The following is a 19,658-nucleotide window of genomic DNA, read 5'->3' as shown; positions in this document are numbered from 1 at the left end:
CTTATTGCTATTGCTGGTTGTACTTCCTATGTAATCATTCTCCTTGAACGAAGTTCAAAAAGCCAGTCCTCGTGTTTCCAGAATTATTTCTTTTAAGACAAACCCCACACCACTGTTTACATTCCTAGCTTAGAAGCTATGGTTCTGATTCCGTGGGAGCACGCGCCGAGCTTTCTGAGGCATCATTTTCTGTGGCGGGCATCGTGCTCTCGCATGCTCAGGACTGCCCTCCAAACCGAAACCTGGAGTACAGCGCTGCTACCTGGACTTGTGGCTGTCACCTATAGAACTAGCCCGGAACAACTGAAACTTTCTGTGTGTTTTTTTTTTGCAGCAGCTCTGAGTCAAAACCGGCGATGGATGGGGGCCAGGCACTCTGCACTCCGCCTCTCCGGATCCCTGGATCCGATTCTTCTGCGGCAGTCATCGCGGCCGGTTGTGTCTGGGTCCGCGGTCGCTTGGTGCACACAGAAGGTGTGGGAAGGTTCTCGGCTGCGAGGGCAGGAGGAGTCGGGGCTCCCACACCGGATAAAAGCCCAACCAGGTCGTCCCGGCTTGGCTGGCTTGAGAGACAGCGAAAGAACAGCAGAGCGGAGCAGTACCAGCTTCCGCCACCTCGAGCATCCGAGTCCTCTTCCAATCTGAGAGCGAGAAGCCATGCCTATCCCTAGGGAAGTGGCACCTTGAAGATCAACTTCTTGTTCGAAGATGTAGGCTTCTGCACCTTCATTACTCGTGCCCACTTTGAGGAACTGTGTTCAGACCTTTTCTGTACTCCCCTGGAGGCCGTGGAAGATGACCCCGAGCGATGCCAAGCTGACCAAGGCCCAAACCCATGAGGTCACCCCGGTGGGTGGTTCTACCCACATCTCTAAGATGGAGGAACGTCTATAAGACTTCTTCGACGTCCAGGAGCTGAACAAGAACACCAGCCTGATGAGGCCGTGGCCCCTGGGGCTGCTGTGGTGATGGTTGTGTTGTTGGAAGACAAATGTGAGAAGGTGCAGGATCTCCTCCTGCTGGATGACGTTCCCTTGTTTGACTCTGGGGTTGGAAACGGTGAGGTGATGACCACATTAATCCCACGGAGTGCCACCATCCCTGCCAAACAGACCCAAGCCTTACTCTGCCCACCAGCCTGGGGTCCTGATCCAGGTGAATGAGGGTGAGAGGGCTGTGACAAAGAGCAGCAAACTGTTCCGTTGCATCCCTCCTGCTCCACGTGGAGTTCCCCAGATGGAAGTGAATGTTGACATAGATGCCAATGGTATCCTAAGTACTTCTGCCACCGACAGGAGTACAGGCAAGGCTAACAAGATCACCATCACCCACGACAAGGGCCAGCTCAGCAAGGAGGAAGTACAGAGGATGGTTCGTGAGTCTGAACAACACAAGGCTGAGAGTGAGGTTCAGAGGGACAGAGTGGCTGCAGAAAACTTTCTGGAAGTTCGTGTCTTCCACGTAAAGAGTTGCTTGCAGGGAGACAGCCGTAGGGAAGGGAGTTCAGAAGAGGACAGATGCAAAGGGCGAGACAAGTGTGAGGAAATCCTGGCCTGGGTAGAGCACAACCGGGTGGCAGGCAAGGAGAGGACATTGGTGCAGAGCTGCTGCCCCATCTTCCGTAGGCTTTATGCGCCGTCTGGTGTTCCTAGGGGTAACAGTACTGGGCCTCAAGCTTGCCAGGAGAGGCCTAGTACTGACCCCATCATTGAGGAAGTTGATCGATTGACCTGCCGTGATAAGTCATCTGTGTCTGTAAGGGCTGGACTTACGGGTGTTCTAGACTCTTCTATAATCCCACTTTGTAACTTCAGAGGTGAGTCGGGGTATCTTGCCCTGGCAACTGGGAGCTTTTTTTTTTTTTCCTCATTATGTTTTATAATTGAGGTCTGTGTTATTTAATTTTTTTAAAGCCCACTTCTTGCCAGGCATGATGGTGCATACCTTTAATCCCAGCACTTGGGAGACTGAAGTAGGAGTATCTCTGAGTCTGAGGCCATTCTGTGTAGTGATGAGGCGAGCAGGCCTGCTTTTTGTCCCGCCCGGCTCCCCACACAGCTAGCTTAGCCCCGGAAAGAACAACACACAAACTGTATTCATTTAAACACTGCCTGGCCCATTATATCTAGCCTCTTCTTTGCTAACTCTCATATCTTGCTTTAACCCATATCTAGTAATCTGTGTATCACCACGGGGTCGTGGCTTACCGGGAAGATTCTAACCCACATCCATCTTGGGCCGGAGTTTCATGGCGGTTGCCTGACTCTGCTTTCTTCCTCCAAGCATTCTGTTATATCTTCCCCACCTACCTATGTTCTGACCTATCTGGCCAAGCAGTTTTCTTTATTAATTAACCAATGAAACGACAGATAGATAGAAGATCCTCTTACATCATTTCCCCTTTTTCTGGTTAAACAAAAAGGAAGGCTTTAACTTTAAAATAGCAAAATTACATATAACAAAACAGTTATCAAGCAAGAATTACAGTTAACTAAGGAAAACTAAAATTATGACTATCCATTCTTCAACTCCATCAAAGACTCCAGAAGGATATAATATTACCTAATTAAACAAGAAGTAAGCAACTTCCAAAACTCTAGAAATGACAGAGACAACTCGTTTCCTGGACAGTCACCCAAATTTTTTTTTCTACCATTGGGGCATCCATCTTCAGCCTACAGGCCCATAGTATCCAGCAGACATTTCCATGAAGCAGAAAAATTCAAAGACAGTTCAGTCACTTTTTTCTGTGTCCTGCAGAATGTCTCATAGACTCTTTCATAAATCAGGAACCCTTAAAGACCATCTCACCTTAGGCAAGTTCAGCAGTCCTCTCTCTGCGTGTTCTTCGTGTCCAGTTTATGCAACATCCAGGCAAGAGCAGTTTCTTGCCCGAATGGCTATCAAATTCCATAAGGATCCTCTTCGATGCCCATCTTTCTCTTGAAGTAGCTGGCACTGCCAGGAGCAGATGTGTCTCATTGTCATAAAAAGTCCTAAGTTATTAAAACATTTAAAATGCCATATTCTGTAGTCTTTGAAAGATATGAAGAATGCCTATCTAACTGAAATATATCTGTATATATCTAGAAAATCTAACTAACATGACTACAAGCTTGACTATTATTGATGATTATCCATTAACAACCTATATTTCCTAATTATACATTACAGTTTTAAATGAACTACATAATCACAATACCTTAATCAGGAGCAGAAGTACATATACATATAACAAAATTGACCTTAAGTTTATATCAATAGAATAAAATTTATACCAATGTAAATTATCCAGATCTATATCATATCCCCTTTTAAATGTAAAAGAACATTTATAAACAATATTTGGGAACATGGGCGCTTGTGCATGTTCGTGCCACAAAACTGAAAGGGGAACCTGAGAGCGGAAGAAAAGATCTTAAGCAAAATAGTAATGAAATAATGTACTAAAGCCAAAGGGGAAGTAACTATGAGAAGAAAAGGAATGAGCTGGAGGAACGGGGGCGTAAGGAAGGAGAGTTGGGGAGCGATGAGGGAGAAGAAAGCAGAATGGCATGGATGTGTGAAGACGCCATAACATAGCCCATTATTTTATATATATATATATATATATATATATATATATCTTAAAGGCTAGAGATCTGGTGCAGCTAAGAGTGTAAGTTGTAGAAGACCTGAGTTTGGGTCTCACATCCTACATCAGGTGGCTCACAACTGTTTGTAACTCCAGCTCCAGGGGAATCCCATACCTCTGACCTCCAAGGGCACCAACGCACACACCTCATCGTATATAAGATTTCTATGTGGAGGAGACAGGGTAAGTGAAAAAGTGTGAAGGGGCACAGTGGTGTGATGATCGTGCTGGAAAAGGCCTATGGTTCTTATAGGTGACCCTAAGGTAAAACTAAAGCTTGAAAGTTTAGTTGGTCAGCATTGATCGCACTAATAAATAGTTTATATTATTGTTTGGTTTATTCATTTGTTTTGGTGTCTTTTGAGATAGGGTCTCACTATGTTGCCCTGACTGGCCTAGAACTCACTATGTAAAACCAGGCTGACCTCCAACTCATTTGATCCTCCTGCCTTTGTCTCCAGAGTGCTTTGATTAAAGGCATGGGCCACCAGGCTGGGCCCACGCACATGACTGTTTTTTAAGCAGGCCATTTCATTGTTTTGTTGGAGATAAGACCACCCAAGTCTTTAGGTATGATAGAGTTGGTCTGGGGAGGTAATTCAACTTAGGTTGGTTCTATCTCTGTAAGAGAATGGTCTCTTCTGATTTCTGGTGAGGGTAACAGCCGAATAGGAGGATAATAATATCAGCATACCAGACTGCTTAGCTGTTCACCTCCGCCATAAACTACTGGGCAAATCAAACCCTCCAGACTCCAATATTCCCTTCTACATACTGGGAATGTTGACAACAGCATTCCTCCACATTGTTGTGAGGACTCAATAGACGTAAAAGGTGAAGAGGAATGTTAGACACTTAACACACTGTTGACAGACATTAGTTGTTACTAGCTGTTATTCTCTGAGTACCAACTAGGTGACGGACATTTGGCATACCCAACTAATCCAATAGCAATATCGTGAGGCTTTATTATTATCACACACATAGCACAAGTGTGGATGTCAGAGGACAACTTTGTGAAGTTAGGGTAGAACTCAGGTCATCAGGATTGTGTGCTGAGTCATCTTACCAACCTCTTATTTAAAGATGAATATTCTAAAGTACAAGGAGGTCAAGCAATTTGTTCAAGGTCATCTAGTTATTATGGGAACAGAGAGGGGGACTGCTTGACGTAAAGACCCATTCTCAAGCGGCTGAAACTGGGAAAATATCCTCCAGCCCAGTCAGGCAAATGACAAGGAGAAGCTTGCATGGCTTCAGCCCCATTCAGTCCATCAGCTCTATCAGTCCCCTGAGCTGTGCCTCAACTTCAGAAAGGAAAGTGAGTTGGCCCAGAGCTTGCTACATTGTATTGCATCACATAAGCCCTTTCTGGTAGAGGGGGTTACACTACCCAGCCACATGTCCCTGGATGTCATTTTTAACTGTGTTGTTTGCCTGCAACCAATCCAAAACCTTTTCAATCTGGCTTTATATTAAAAGCAACTGGGGGGAAAAAGGCATTGAAGATAGGCCAAGAAGGACAGAGTTGCCTAGAGCACCCCCTTCCTTTCTTTTTAACTTATAACATTAACCATTTCAACCTATTCTTTCAAAGAGGGACAATGATATAGGATTTGAGGTTTTTTTTGTTTTTTGTTTTTTTTTTTTTTTTTAGCATTTCAACAGCAAGGCTTTCTCTTTTAGTTCTGAAAAAAAAATGTGTTTGTTCTAAAAAAAAAAAATACCTCTGGTTCTCCTAAAATGTGTGGTATTAATTGTCTACAGCAAGATTTAAGAAAATTAAATTCTACTCCCCCCTCCCCCCAGACAGGGTTTCTCTGTAGTTTTGGAGCCTGTCCTGGAACTCACTCTGTAGACCAGGCTGGCCTCAAACTCAGAGCTCCGCCAATTTCTGCCTACCGAGGGCTGAGATTAAAGGCGTGCGCCACTATCACTCAGCTTGCACTTATTTTTAAGTGGCTGTTGTTGACCATTTTGGTTTAGTTTCTTTGTAAAGTGTTTCTTTTTTTTTTCTTTCTTTTTTTTTTTTCTTTTTGGTTTTTCGAGACAGGGTTTCTCTGTGGTTTTGGAGCCTGTCCTGGAACTAGCTCTTGTAGACCAGGCTGGTCTCGAACTCACAAAGATCCGCCTGCCTCTGCCTCCCAAGTGCTGGGATTAAAGGTGTGCGCCACCACCGCCCGGCTTGTAAAGTGTTTCTTATATAATTGACCATTATATATCCTTTGGTTGTATGATACAGTCTTAGGGCCTTTGCACGGCCTTAGGAACTGACCTGGCAGGAGGCAATGAGGGAATGAAGAAAAGACAAATACACACAAATATATGGACACCCAGGAAAGCTAGAGTAGAGTGGATTAGGCTCTTTGATGGAGAAACCACAGCACCCAGGCAGCTCAGTGTGCTTATTACGTTCAGCTGAAGAGTGAGCAAGGCCATTGCGTACAGCTGAATAAGGAGGCAGACTTATCTCACTAGGAGCAGTCTCAGGCCTTAAACAACCAGGGGAGAGAGCTATGGTGGACATTTTCTGCACACACTGTCAACATCCACACTCAGGAGCTTTGCCATCTGTCTCCTACGGCCCTTGACACGGCTGTATCCTTGTCAACAGCACGTATTTTCTCAGGACTTCACTCCCTCAGGGCTTCCTTCACTCCCTCAGTCTGACTTTGATTATCGTCATCACAACCATGTTTACTCAATTCCTCCAAACAATTAGAACAAATTAAATCAGTATACACGCCCATTATTAAGAAATCAAATACTGCTATGGGCAGTTTCTTGCCCTACTCTCAATTCTTCCTCAGAGGCAATTACTTCCAAGGTTTTTGTTTGTTTGTTTGTTCTTGTTTTGCAGTAATTTTAGATTAACAGAGGAATTGCAAAGACACTATGGAAAATTACTTCATGTCTGCCAGGCAGCTTCTCCTATTGTTAAGATGTTACATCACCATGACACACTTATCAAACTTCAGAAAATGACATTGGAAAATTCCTGCTAGCTGAGCTGTTGACTCTATTCAGGTTTCACTTTTCCTACCAACGCCTCCTTTTTCTGTTTCAGAACTCAGTGTCCAATATCACATTACACTGTCTTACATGCTTCCTAACCTCTGTATACCCTGTGATAGTTTCAGCCTTATTTTTCATGGTCTTGACACTTTTGAGGACAGGTCAGGTATTTTATAAACGATCTTCTAATTTTGAGGTTTTTTTTTTTTTTTTTTTTTTTTTTTAAAGAGTGTCGTTTTTTATTATATGCATTAGTGAACGTCAGCCTGAGGAGGCCCGAAAAGGGCACTGTTGGATTCCTAGAGCTGGAGGTACAGTCGATGGTGATTTGTCCAGTATGGGTACTGGCAACCAAACTCAGGTCCTCTGGAACAGCAGCAAGTGCTCTTAACTGCTGAGCCGTGTCTCCAGCCCTGGTTGTCTAATTTAAAGACACATTTTTATTAAATGTGTTCTTTTATAGGACTTGTTAGTCAGCACTCAAGAGTCAGAGGGGAGGTGGATGCCTCTGGTTTTGAAGCCAAGCCGGTCCAACTAGCAAGTTCTAGGCCAGCCAGAGCTAGAAAGTGAGACTCTATTTACAGATAGATAGATAGATAGATAGATAGATAGATAGATAGATAGATAGATAGACAGACAGATAGATGATAGACAATTTCACATACCTACAGAGTACATTTTGATTATTGGCACCCACATGGTCTCTTATTTTTTAAACATCTTTTATTTATCTTTTGACAATTTCATACATACATATAATGTATCTTGTCCTATTGGTTCTGAAGATTCATGCTTCCTTTCCTCCCATCAACAGCCCTCCCCCCCCCCCCCCCCCCCCCCCCCCCCCCCGCACATACCCCTTCTAATCTTCGTGTCTTCTCCTCTTTGTTTTTCCTCACTGAGTCTGGTTAGTGCAGTCTGCTGGATGTTGACTGTTCTCATTGGCTTGCTCTTGTCCAGGTACCCACAGTTGCTGTGGGTTCCTGAGAGCAATAGACATGTCATATCCGTAAGACGACGTTTTACAGCCTCCCTCCCATCCTCCAGCTCTTAGATTCTTTCTGCCCCCTTTCTCGGTGTTCCCTGAATCTTGGGAGGTCCACATAGATGTTCCATTTCGGGCTGAACACTCACCAGCCCCCAGTCAAATTTTCAGCATTTTTTTTTTTTTTACCAGTCTTGAGTCTCTGCATTAGCTGTTGCCCATTGGACAGAAGCGTCTCTGGCAAAGTTGAGAGCGGCTCGAATCTGTGTATATAAACCAAAGTATTTAGAAGGCAGTTTGATACATCTGTAGTGATATTTCCTTTGTATTTTAATAAATAAAGCCTGAAGACCAGAACAGTGACACTAATCAGCCATACAGGCCAGGCAGTGGTGGCACACACCTTTAATCCCAGCAGCCACACTAGTTAGCCATAGAGCCGGGCAGTGGTGGCACACACCTTTAATCCCAGCAGCCACACTAGTTAGCCATAGAGGCTGGGCAATGGTGGTGCACGCCTTTAATCCCAGCTCTAGAGAGGAGATTATATAAGGTGGGATGAGACAGGAACTCTCTCTCTTTCAGTCTGGAGATGTCATAGAGGTAAAAGCTCTCTAGTGGCTTGGCTGCTGTGCTTTTCTGATCTTCATGGTGAACCCCAATATCTGTCTCTGGGTTTTACACATCGTGGGCTTTAACCACGTTTACAGTACCAGGAATGCGTTTCCTATGGAACAGGCCTCAAATCCAATCTAAAAGTGATTGGTTACCCCCATAACCTTCTTGCCATTATCACACCAGTGGGCACCTCTCTTTTTATCTATCTATCTATCTATCTATCTATCTATCTATCTATCTATCTATCTATCTATTTTTTAATTAAATCACTGCTTGGGTCATTAGTTCTAGCTTCTTTTTAATTGATTTTTATTGAACTCTACATTTTTCTCTGCTCCCCTCCCTTTCTCCCCCCCCTTCAATCCTCCTCCAAGGTCCTCATGCTCCCAATTTACTTAGGAGATCTTGTCTTTTCTACTTTCTACTTCCGATATAGATTAGATCTATGTAAGTCTCTCTTAGTGTCCTTATTGTTGTCTAAGGTCTCTGGGATTGTGGTTTGTAGGCTGGCTTTCTTTGCTGTGTGCTTAAAAACCATCTATGAGTGAATACATGTGATAATCGTCTTTCTGTGTCTTGAGTTACCTCACTCTAAATAATGTTTTCTAGCTCCATCCATTTTCCTGCAAAATTCAAGCTGTCATTATTTTTTTCTGCTGTGTAGTACTCCATTGTGTAAATGTCCCACATTTTCCTTATGCATTCTTCAGTGGAGAGGCATTTAGGTTGTTTCCAGTTTCTGGCTATGACAAACAAAGCTGCTATGAACATAGTTGAGCACATGTCCCTGTGGCATGATTCTTTTAAAACAGAACTTATTTTAACTGTGTGTGCATGTATGTCTGTGTGTCCTTGTGGCCTGAATAACACCTCCTAGCAACACGAAAGTTAGCCATCAGGAAGGAAATTGCTGATCAGTTCAAGGTTGCTCTTTCTGTGCCTTGAAGCTATAACATGCTGTGTCTTCAGCAATGGGGTCCTACTTATATAGCATGGTGGGCAACCAAGTGGGCTGGCAACGGCCTCTGGGCCCTCTAATAACTCAGAGAGAGGGAGTCTACCCTTGACACTGTGGTTTTCCTTTAACAACTTGTGCCTTCTGGGGGAAGTGGATTTTTTTTCCCCTGACATGATTGATACATTATAGCATTGAGTATACTGTACATCTGTCAATTGACTAACCACAGCTGATGCTACTTTTAATGCTTGGTTCCTGCTCTGTTTAAGAATTTTCTGACATGTCTAATATCTATTTTCTTACCGGGTTCTCCTGAAAATGCACTGCTTTAATTTTTTTAAACATAGTGACTTTATATCCTTTAAATATTGTAATACAGTTTTGACAGATTGTAAATGCTTAAATGATACAGGGTACAAAGTAGCCTTCTGAGAAGCAAGGGAAAGGGCCCTTCTAGGTCAGCATCACCCTGGGAAAAGGATAGGCCAGATCTTCTGAAACTTTAATATGCATTCCAATTACCTGGGTATCTTGTCAGGGGCAGTCAGCAGACCTGAGACAGAATCTGAATCCAGAATCCAGAATGAATAGACTATCAATTCTTATATCCATTTTATTTGGAAGGGAATTAAGACTCAGAAGATTGAAAACATTTTTAAGAGTCATAGTCTGGTCAGTGACAGAGAATATGGCTATGTCTGGCAAACTTTAATTAACTACTCTGAAGCTGTACCCATCCTCACAGTTACAGTCAACTTCTTAACAGCTTTCCCCTCTTGTCAAGAAGATCCCCTGCCCCATTAAGCTTCTCTGAAAACAGAAAGTGCTTTTTTTGTGATCCTCTAAAAAAGGATGTCATGAAGACATGAGTTTTCTCGGTTCTGCTGTATGAAATAGCAAGCACATCCACTTAAATAGCTAATCTACTTAATTAGAATTGGTGGTAGGGTTGGGCAAGACAATAATTTCATGCTTACAAAAGTTTGAAGACATCAGCATTGGAAGAGTTGGGATAATTGTAACAAATTAAGGGATAGGGATTCTTTTTTCCAAAACATACCATAAATGCCGGTGTTCAGTCATGATAGGAATAAAAGTAAGTGTTGTCAGAAGTGGGATTCGAACCCACGCCTCCAGGGGAGACTGCGACCTGAACGCAGCGCCTTAGACCGCTCGGCCATCCTGACATCCGTCAGGACGTTTTCCATACTTTCTTATAAGCTGATAAACACTGGTGACGCACCCTTTACCTGTGTTTCGTTTGTCTATGATTTCAAATAAAAAGAAAAGCGAGCTTCCCCGGAACGCTTTTACAAAGCAGAAGAAGTGAAAGTGGGTCTCAGGTCTTTCCTATCTCCTACTTCCTCATCACTTTTAACTTTCCATCTCCATCTCTTCTGGGGACCTTTCAATCGCCTCTCGCCCGGGCCGAGTCAGCCCGGGGAGGATCTCCTACTGGTCAGTTCTCCTCCCCACCTTCCGTCCTAAATCGCCTAACCGAACCCGTGCCGGCTGGACTCTGGGTACTACTGCCTGGTGGAGCTAAGTGGGTGCGGAGCCCCGAGCTGGGAGTGTCGGACTGTGAGCAGCTGAGAAGAGAAAGTGGCTTCTGCTAGAGTTTTCTTACAAAACTGGTTTTAAAGGTCACAGAAACCGATTCAAACCGCGGTCGGGAAATTTTCACTTGCATTAGAGAGACTAGAGAAAGTAGGAGGACACGTTGCGTTGGTGGTATAGTGGTGAGCATAGCTGCCTTCCAAGCAGTTGACCCGGGTTCGATTCCCGGCCAACGCATCCTTACATATTTTTGTTTCCTTCAGTTTATTTACGTAGGACACGGTTCACACAATGTTCTATTTCAGATCTTTGAATGAAACCAGCCCCGCCAAGTTGGGGCCGGACTGGGTTCCTGAAGTTAACTTTATCTTTTCTGTTTTGAAAATTTTCTGGAGTCTATGATCTCTTGTCAGAATTGCATATTCGCATAGGCCTCCGTATCCGAGAGGCTCATACAGCAGGAGTGAGTTCTTGAGCGTTTTAAAACAATGCGGTGCGTGTAAGGATCGCATTTTTAAATTTGATTTTAATTGAACTAATCGAAATGAGTAATTAATGGAGCCATTAACTAAATGTCTGTTTATTTCGGCTACTGAAGAACTTTTAAGCAGGGAACAGGCATATCTGTGGTTTTGATTTGTATATTTTTATGAAATTTACATAGATACTAAGAAAAATCTAATAATTTTTTACTGATTACATGTCGAAATCATATTTCGAATGTATGAGGCCGAATAGAATTTATTAAACTTCTCATGTCTTTGTTACTGGTTAAGTTTGTTCTTTGATAATTTCACATGTGTATACAACGACTTGTTTACGTTCACCTCGCGCCCTCCTTTATTTCCCTCTCTCTAGATTCCTCCCTTTTCCCTTCAATCCCTTTTTCACTTTTCTGGGTTTTTTTTGGGACCCACTGATTTTAATGAGGACCCTGTTTCTTTCTACTGTTTCATCTTACTTTTAGAAAATTGGCAGATACAAGAAATGTTCACATTACCTCATCTAGACAATAAAAACAAAATTTTACTTTTAAGAGTACGCAGATTGCTGAAAGGTACTTTTCTTGAGCAGCTACTTTAAGAGGTTTTGCATAGTCGTCCTCGTTAGTATAGTGGTGAGTATCCCCGCCTGTCACGCGGGAGACCGGGGTTCGATTCCCCGACGGGGAGACTAGCAAGCCTTGTTTTTTTTTTTAATCCATTTTTATCCCTTCCATCAATTTTTGGTCAGCCTTCCTATTAAAGAGGGATAATCACTTTTAAAAACTCAGGGCTTAGATTTCAAGACCTTGTCTCTCTCTAACCAAGTTAGTAGGAAAGGGGAAGCGACCCTTCAGTAAGTGCAGTTACTTAACCCCGCCTGTCGCTAGGGTTCAGATGTTTTCACACTTCCTAAAATATTGTACTTCACGATGATTCCATCTATGGCGCTACACCTTAGCGAGGTGGCTGCGGGGGCTAGACCAAGTTTTCAAGTCCGAAATCCTTACCACTGCCACACTGCAGGATGTAAATATGGAAAACATCAGTCCACCCCTGCAGGCGACACACAAGAACAGAAACGTCCTCTCTGAACTTAGCACAGAAGGAGCGCTGGGCTGAATGAAAATCGGGAGGCTTATCTTTTATTTTAATGTTGGCTGTTTAAAACTACTAAGGAAATGTTGCTTCTGGGGAAATAATTTGATTGCTTTGGCAAGATTGTTTTCTGCATTCGTACATTGGATCCATGATCGCTGAGATCCCTTTCGTATTAAAGTCCTGCAAAACACACTCCCTCACCGGGAAGAATGTGATTTGTACAGTCAAACAGCTTTCCAAACTCAGCTCTCTGACCTCAAACTGTTCACTCTAGTAAAGCCCCAATTTCAGCATTTGTTTTCATTGCTTTCTTGTGTTAAACAACATAACTACACCACAATTCCATTAACAAATTTCTTATTTCTGAGCATTTATGTTATTTTCAGTGGATTTCCCCCTATCTCTTCTGGTAGGGCTCTTTCTCTCTATCTCTCCCTCCCCCCCTCTTTTATTGTCCCTCCCTCCCACCCACCCCCGTGCACGTGTGTTAATTATATCTATTTTAAATGGTTGTTTTGAATGTAAATGATTACATGTGTAAAAGAACCTGGTTATGTAGCATATGTTCATATACTCATTTTGAAAAAAAAATGTGTGCATTTGCTTTCCTGTAATACATACCCCTTGCAGAAAAATGGAGAACAAACAGATAAAAGGCACCCCACTCTCACCGTGCAGGAACGATCTGTGCATGCTTTGCTGGCTATTTCTCTGGCTTTTCTTCTTCCAGGGCTGGGAATGGAGCCCACGGTCTCCTGCACGCTCTGTGCTGAGTTTACGTCTGGGGCTAGCTCCCTTGGGCTTTTGGGGGTGGGGTGGGGTGGAGTGGAGGAGGGGTGTATTTTGAAAATAAAGTTGGGCTAAAACTGTGCGTATTGCTAGCTTTTAGATAAGACTAATTTTTAGAGCTACCTTGGCCTCATGGTGGAGTTAGAGACGATCCCAGAGTTCTTCTACACACGCGTATAGACTCTCCCACTAGAGTGATCTGCTTTTTACCGTTGGTGACCTCTACCGACTCATCATAAGCACCCAAAGACATAGTTTCCTTAGTCCACTCAGTGTTGAACATTTCACGAGTTTGGACGGATGGATAATGATGTTTTTTTTTTAAATCTGCTTGACTTTTTATTTACAATCATTCCATTTCTACAGATATTAAATATTAGCCTAAAACATGCTCTCCATCATTTCCTTGTGTTGGGCTGTAGAGCACAGTTTCTTAGTTTTGAACATTTATGCTGTTTCCAGTGTTTTCCTGCTGTCTGAGCTGTGTGGGATCTGAGCCGTTCACATGCACTGTTCACCTTGGCTACCTTAGAATCCCCCTAGCACGTGTCCAGTTCAGGAGACAGGCAAGGATCTGAGAGGCGGTTTTGTTTTATTTTAGTTTTCAGAACTGACTTTCCCTCACGTGACTCTTTTTTCTGGGATTTACTCCTTCCAACTTTTGGCCTTTAAAATATTGAGTGAAGACTTAGTATCTGTTATCTCTACCATATAAAAACCACTTATTAGAATGATACCTATAATTAGGTTGAGGCTTAATGAAACAGTGCAATGTGTAGTTAAGTCATGGGGTGTGCTGTGTTTCCTGATATGTTGGCTTGGCGTGGCGTGGCACTGGAGCAATAGCTGAGAGCTTCCATCACGATTCACAAACAAAACCCAGAGAAAGCTCTGGCAACAGCCTTTTGAAATCTCAAAACTGACCCCTCCAATGACACAGGTCCTCCGACAAGGCCACATATCCCGACCCGATTCTTCCCAACCAGTTCCACCAATTGGGATCAAGCGCTCAAATATATGAGCCTATGGGGACCATTCTCACTTAGACAAAGTGCCAAAACAATTTCAATGGAAAGGTCATGTAGCAATTTTATATATGTGTACATACATATATACACACATACACATATACTCATATACATATGTGTGCATCACAAAATATAAATATATACATACATAATTTCTGCATATAAGGTATCTATGTTTTTATGAAATCTTTGAAAATATTGATCTCCACTTAAACTGAATCTCAGTATTAACAAAAGGTGCCACAGAAACATATGCAAGGAGGTACTATTGTGTGGAGGCTCCAGGGAACTCCTAAGACCTGGGCAATCCAGAAAACGGCTCATTAGACCCCAGCCTGATGAGGACCCTTAAACTGAAGGCAGTAGAATAAGGGGAATACGCCCTTTGATATTCATTTGCAGGTGTGTCATTGATAACGTCGTTAAGTTGCAAGAATTTTAAAATTTCCTGTTTCGCCTGGGTGACTCACACTCCAGTAGACTTCAAAACCGTCGGTGTGATTTGTAATTAAGAACCCTTAGTACTTTTTGCCAGACATGCCTGGAAACGCGGTCACTGTGTTAAAAATAATGAGTTAATATATCAGTACTTACGCACGCACATTTGCACACGTAAATTATCTAGACCAGTAACGTTTCTGAGCAAAACCAAATGAATTCCCAAACTCAGAGAGCGTCCATTTTGGATTTCCTTAAGGCTCTCGGTTCGTTGATCGTCTTGTGCTCCGCTATCCTCAGCCTCGGTGGGTAGAACCCGGACTTGCTACTTAGGAAACAGTCACAGGTTCCCTTTCTTACCGTATTTGCGGTAGGGTGCCATCAGTTTCGACTTCAATTTCAGAGACAATTTTTGACAGATGTAGCCGACCAATGTATTCTCTAGTGAACTGACTTGACAGCCGCAGTGAGTACCACCTGTCTCTGTGGCGCAATCGGTTAGCGCGTTCGGCTGTTAACCGAAAGGTTGGTGGTTCGAGCCCACCCAGGGACGAACAGGAGTCTTTTGTATACATCACATTCTAGTAATCTGTCTTTCAAGGAACTCAACGCTAGCTACCTTCCTCTGCTAACCTCAAGGAGCTTTGTGTTTGATATTCTTAATATTATGTTGTGGTCAAGAAACTAGTCGACCTACCTGTTTTGCTCTTTTCGCGGTTAAGGTTACAGTTTCACTGTAGAAATTACATCTGAAAGCTGATTACTCTGGGAGTTTGGACGTTCAATGCTAATGGTCCGAAGACTTCTTCATCTGTCCTGAGAAAACTGAGCTTTCCTTCGTATTTCCTTGCTCCCGAATCCCTCCGTTGCTGTCACGTGTCACCCTTTACTTCCTCCTTAATCTCGGCATCATCTGCTAGGAGCACGAGGGGTTTCCTTTTTCAGTTAATTTTCAGCTCCGACAGCCGCCCCCAGAATCTGTTAACTCCGCATCCGATCGGCGCCAACTCCTTCAATACCATCTCTTTAGCTCGGACAGCAATGTCTTAGAGCGAGTGGCCCGCAGAATCCCTCTTCTCCCTCACTGCCTCCTTTAGACCTAGTAGAACCACACCTCCTAAATTCGCAGTTTGGCTTTTAAATCGTCGCCCTGGACTTCCAACTTCTTTCTCTCTTGCCTGGCAAACTTCCCTTTTCATGCTCTCCCCCAGAATGAACCTTTTCTGCCGGCTTCTCCACTCTCCCGATACCTGCTTGTTCTGGCTAGAACCAGAGCTTCCGCATCCAGGATGAAACTGAGTTAGTTGTTCACGTGATCTTTTCAGCACCTACTCTCACTGCTGGCACATTGTAGGCGAGGAAGGGACCCAACTTGGTCTTGGTTTATGTGTACACACACTCTTGCTATAATGCCATAGACACACTTGTCCCTCCCCCTGAATGATGGCACACGTATCCGGCTCCAAACAACGCTCGGAGCAAACTCAGAACCCTCCGGGCCCCAACCTGCACTGGGCTGGCTATACATACTCCATCTCTGAAAACTAACTTGTGTCTCTAACCCGGACAACAATCAAAATTAGACCGTTCCTATTATTCGTGTGTGAGCTCAATAGGCCTGGATTGACGAGCAGAAGAATTTGTCCAGCCTGAATTGATTTGGGGGTGCATGTCCTTTAGCGATCTTTTAGGGAAACTCTCCAATTTGCCGTCTTTCGCTTAGGTACAATAGGGAGAGCATATGACTAAAATCAGATGATTCTGGGAAGGGACATAGAAACAGAAAAGCTGGTTTTTATAGTCTCGGTGCCTTTTCTAACTTTTACTAAGACGACTTTGGTCAGCAGAACTGTCCTCACCTTCTGACCATTCCTTTGTGGGAGTTTGTGGTCTCTTCCCTGTTCAGACCCTGAGCTACCTGTATGTGTTCACTTGGCACAACCCCAGCTATTTGCTGCTTCTTTTCAACCCTACCCCACCCCCACAATGGCCTAGAATTGACAGAAGCCCTAGAGCCACACACTAAGACACTTCAATATGACATGTTCTGAGACCATTCCAATTGCGGTGGAGACACCCCTGACAGCTCAAGCCGATGTCACACGTGCAGCTTCTTATTAACTCACTTGGTCGTGACTCTTGGACTAGAAATATAACCTTATCCCGGGCTCAGATGGTGATGTCTCCCTGGGCTGCTCTAGGCTCCCCTGTTATTTCATTCTTTTTTAAGATTCATTTTATTTTATGTGTATGTGTGTTCTGCCTGCACACATATGCACATCATGTTTGCGTTTGGTGCCTGGTGCTGGTGAACCACGCTGAGGGTTCTGGGAATCAAGTCCAGGGCCTCTGCAAGATCAGCAAACACCCTTAACTGATGAGTCAGCTCTCCAGCTCCTTCCCCTGCTCTTTACAATTAGAAAAAAAAAATGATTTGACATGGAGCTGGAGAGATGACTCAACGGTTAAGAGCACTTCTTGCAGAAGCACTGGATTCAGTGCCCAGCACCCACATGGTGGCTAACAACCATCTGAAACTCCGTTCTAGCGGATCTGACTCCCTCTTTCTGACCTCTGAAAACACCAGGCACATACATGGTGTGGATACATACAAGAAGACAAAATACTCATACACATAAAAATAAATAAATCTAAATATATATATACTGCTCTTCCGAATAAGCACATGGCACACCACGTCCCCGAAGCCAGAACACTGAGTTCTGTAGTAGCGTGAGTAGCCAGTAGCTGGCTTGTTTGTTCTTTCCGTGTCTCCTTTAGTGTGATTCTTCCTCATAGAGACCCTTGTGGTATGAGCGCTCATTATCCAATCCAAGGTAAGGTACGAAACAATCGCTGTCGATACGTTTCCACTATATAAGTGCCTGTCACCACGCAATAAAGCAGGCACTGTTCCTGGAAGCTCTCTCCAGAGTGGTTCGTGCCCTTTACCAACCCGCAGGCATTGCTGACTTGTCAGGGAACGCCCCAGTTATGGTGGCAATTCTCACCCTTCGCTACCTTGGTTCACCCCTTCCCACTCCCACTGAAGCCCCTCTTCTTCTAAAGAGTTTCCCCCTCCAACTTTCTTTTGTGCCTTGTTTGCTTGTTTTCCACTGAGTTTAATAATTTGGGTGACTTGCATGCGAACAGGGAGTTGGTTACCTAGTGGAACAAGGGGAATTTACAGAGGCTCCACTATTGAAGAAAGGGACTCCCTCCTCCCCCAGAAATCATCATCAACTGGTTCTGGCCTCCCCTCTCCCAGCTCCTAGCTCTCTACCTCATGAGTTCAGCTGCTCTGCCTAGGTCCCCTGGACTTCCCACACTCTGGGGGCTCCCTGAAGGCAAGCAGGCCTGAGGAAGAGATGCAGACAGCTGTCCCACTAGCCTGTAGCAGTCATTCACGTTTCTACAGAAGTTTATTTGGGAACAATTGCTAAGCATGAAAAGGGTCACCACCCAGAGCCCAGGCTGCTGCTTCGCTATGAGGGAATGCTTGGGATAGAAATGTGTAAAACTCTGAAGCGTCACTTCTCCAGAGGGCAGCTACGTACTCTCTGGGGCTTCACTGTCGGCTCTCGAAGATCTGAAGCTTTTCTTTTCCCCAGAGATGGTCCTTTAGAGACAAAAAGAAAACCGGGTTGGGGGAGGGGCCTTTCTTTGTCGTGTTCCTGCTGCTCAGCGTATGATGCCCGATGTAGATGAGGTGGTGAGTCCACAGAGAGGTCCCTAGGTACTACGTCACCACTCTCAACCCCCCCACAAGATAAGAGCTCACTTGTCCTCGGGTTCCTTGCTCCAGTGCAACTCGGGCTCCTCATAGTCTGCCACTGGCCTCCGAAGACTCCTCTGCACAGAGAAACACAGCACTGTGTCTACTGCAAACAAGAGTCCTGTCAGCAGGCAGAAAGTGATCTGAGGCCACGGCGGTGCAGAGGTGGATGACAATGTCGGACCTAGTAGGGGAAATAGAGAGATGAAAAAGGTGACTCTCCTTAAGGCAGAGATTTGGACTAAACAGTGAGGTCGACACTGCCAGACCGTGCTCCTGACGCCTGCTGGGAATCGTGGGAGAGCCTGGGCCAGTTCTTCACTGAATCTCCATCCTAGTGCGACCTAGGCGGGAGCTCAGCAGGCCACACACTTAGTCACTGCTTCTGCTTGTTCGGTGGTGGCACAACAGGGGATGCTTGGCAAGGTAAGTTGTCTACAGGAGTCACGTGACAGCCGTGAAGTTGTCATGTTGCTGTCCTCTAGAAAGGGGACTGATTTGTGTATTTTATTTTATTTTTTTTTATTTATTATCTCTCATTCTCTCTCAGTTAATTTTTAAAGCCAGGGTCTCATTATACAGCCCTGACTGTTCTGGAACTCACTATATAAACCAGACTGTCCTCAAACTCAGAGATATCTACCTGCCTCTGCTTCTTGAGTGCTGCGATTAAAGATGTGCGCCACCAAGTCCAGCTCAATACTTTTGCTATTTTTAATTTGAATTTTATGTGTATGGGCATGTCTGTGTACCAGGTTGATGTCTGGTGCTCACAGAGGCCAGAAAAGGGCGTTAGGTCCCATGGAACTGGAGTTGCAATTGTGAATCACCATGTAGGTGCTGGGAGTCAAACCCAGGAACCCTGGAAGAGCAGCCAGTGCTCTTAACCACTAAGCAATCTCTCTAGCCCTGGGTTCAATATTTTTCAATTAAAAATTGCATGCATGTGGTGTGTGTTAATATGCTCGTGTATTTGTGTGTGTCTCTGTGTGTGCACTTGTGTATGTATGCATAGGTATAAGTGAGTGTGTATGTGTTTGAGTGTGTGTGTGTTTGTGTGCATGCATATGGAGATCAGAGGACAACCTTGGGTATTATCCTTATAAATGCTGTTCACAGCTGGGTAGTGGAGGTGCACGCCTTTAATCCTAGCACTTGGGAGGCAGAGGCAGGTGAATCTCCATGAGTTCAAGTCCAGCCTGGTCTACAGAGCTAGTTCTAGGATTGCCAGGACTACATAAAGAAACCCTGTTTTGAAAAACGAGAGGGAGAGAGAGA

The 19,658-nt window shown here is 44.2% G+C and overlaps 2 protein-coding genes and 4 non-coding genes across 6 annotated transcripts in view; 4 read left to right on the top strand and 2 right to left on the bottom strand.

Moving 5' to 3' along the window:
- The first annotated feature begins 356 nt into the window (after positions 1 to 356).
- On the top strand, positions 357 to 15,702 carry Hspa6 (heat shock protein family A (Hsp70) member 6). The gene is given in 6 exon segments (XM_005372477.1): positions 357 to 620; positions 672 to 794; positions 796 to 925; positions 928 to 1,120; positions 1,122 to 1,816; positions 15,551 to 15,702. Coding segments are annotated over 6 exon segments (1,557 nt in total).
- Positions 10,315 to 10,397, bottom strand: Trnal-cag. Its single transcript has one exon. It is a non-coding gene; the product is annotated as a tRNA-Leu (tRNA).
- On the top strand, positions 10,933 to 11,004 carry Trnag-ucc. Its single transcript has one exon. It is a non-coding gene; the product is annotated as a tRNA-Gly (tRNA).
- Trnad-guc lies at positions 11,868 to 11,939 on the top strand. The gene has a single exon. It is a non-coding gene; the product is annotated as a tRNA-Asp (tRNA).
- On the top strand, positions 15,085 to 15,158 carry Trnan-guu. The gene has a single exon. It is a non-coding gene; the product is annotated as a tRNA-Asn (tRNA).
- Positions 15,703 to 18,019: 2,317 nt separating the features above from the next.
- Fcgr3a (Fc fragment of IgG receptor IIIa) overlaps positions 18,020 to 19,658 on the bottom strand; it is an 8,607-nt gene continuing 6,968 nt past the window's right edge. The window contains exons 5-6 of the mRNA XM_005348786.3: positions 18,387 to 18,564; positions 18,020 to 18,224 (exon numbers count right to left, since the gene is read on the bottom strand). Coding sequence (XP_005348843.2) covers positions 18,155 to 18,224; positions 18,387 to 18,564 — 248 coding nt within the window. The 3' untranslated portion in view covers positions 18,020 to 18,154. The remainder of the gene's footprint in view (positions 18,225 to 18,386; positions 18,565 to 19,658) is intronic.

This window comes from Microtus ochrogaster, chromosome 6 (assembly GCF_000317375.1).
Source record: "Microtus ochrogaster isolate Prairie Vole_2 chromosome 6, MicOch1.0, whole genome shotgun sequence".
In the NCBI taxonomy this organism is placed as follows: Eukaryota; Metazoa; Chordata; class Mammalia; order Rodentia; family Cricetidae; genus Microtus; species Microtus ochrogaster.
Note: the sequence above shows the minus strand (reverse complement) of the source record. Positions and strands in the feature narration are given on the sequence as shown.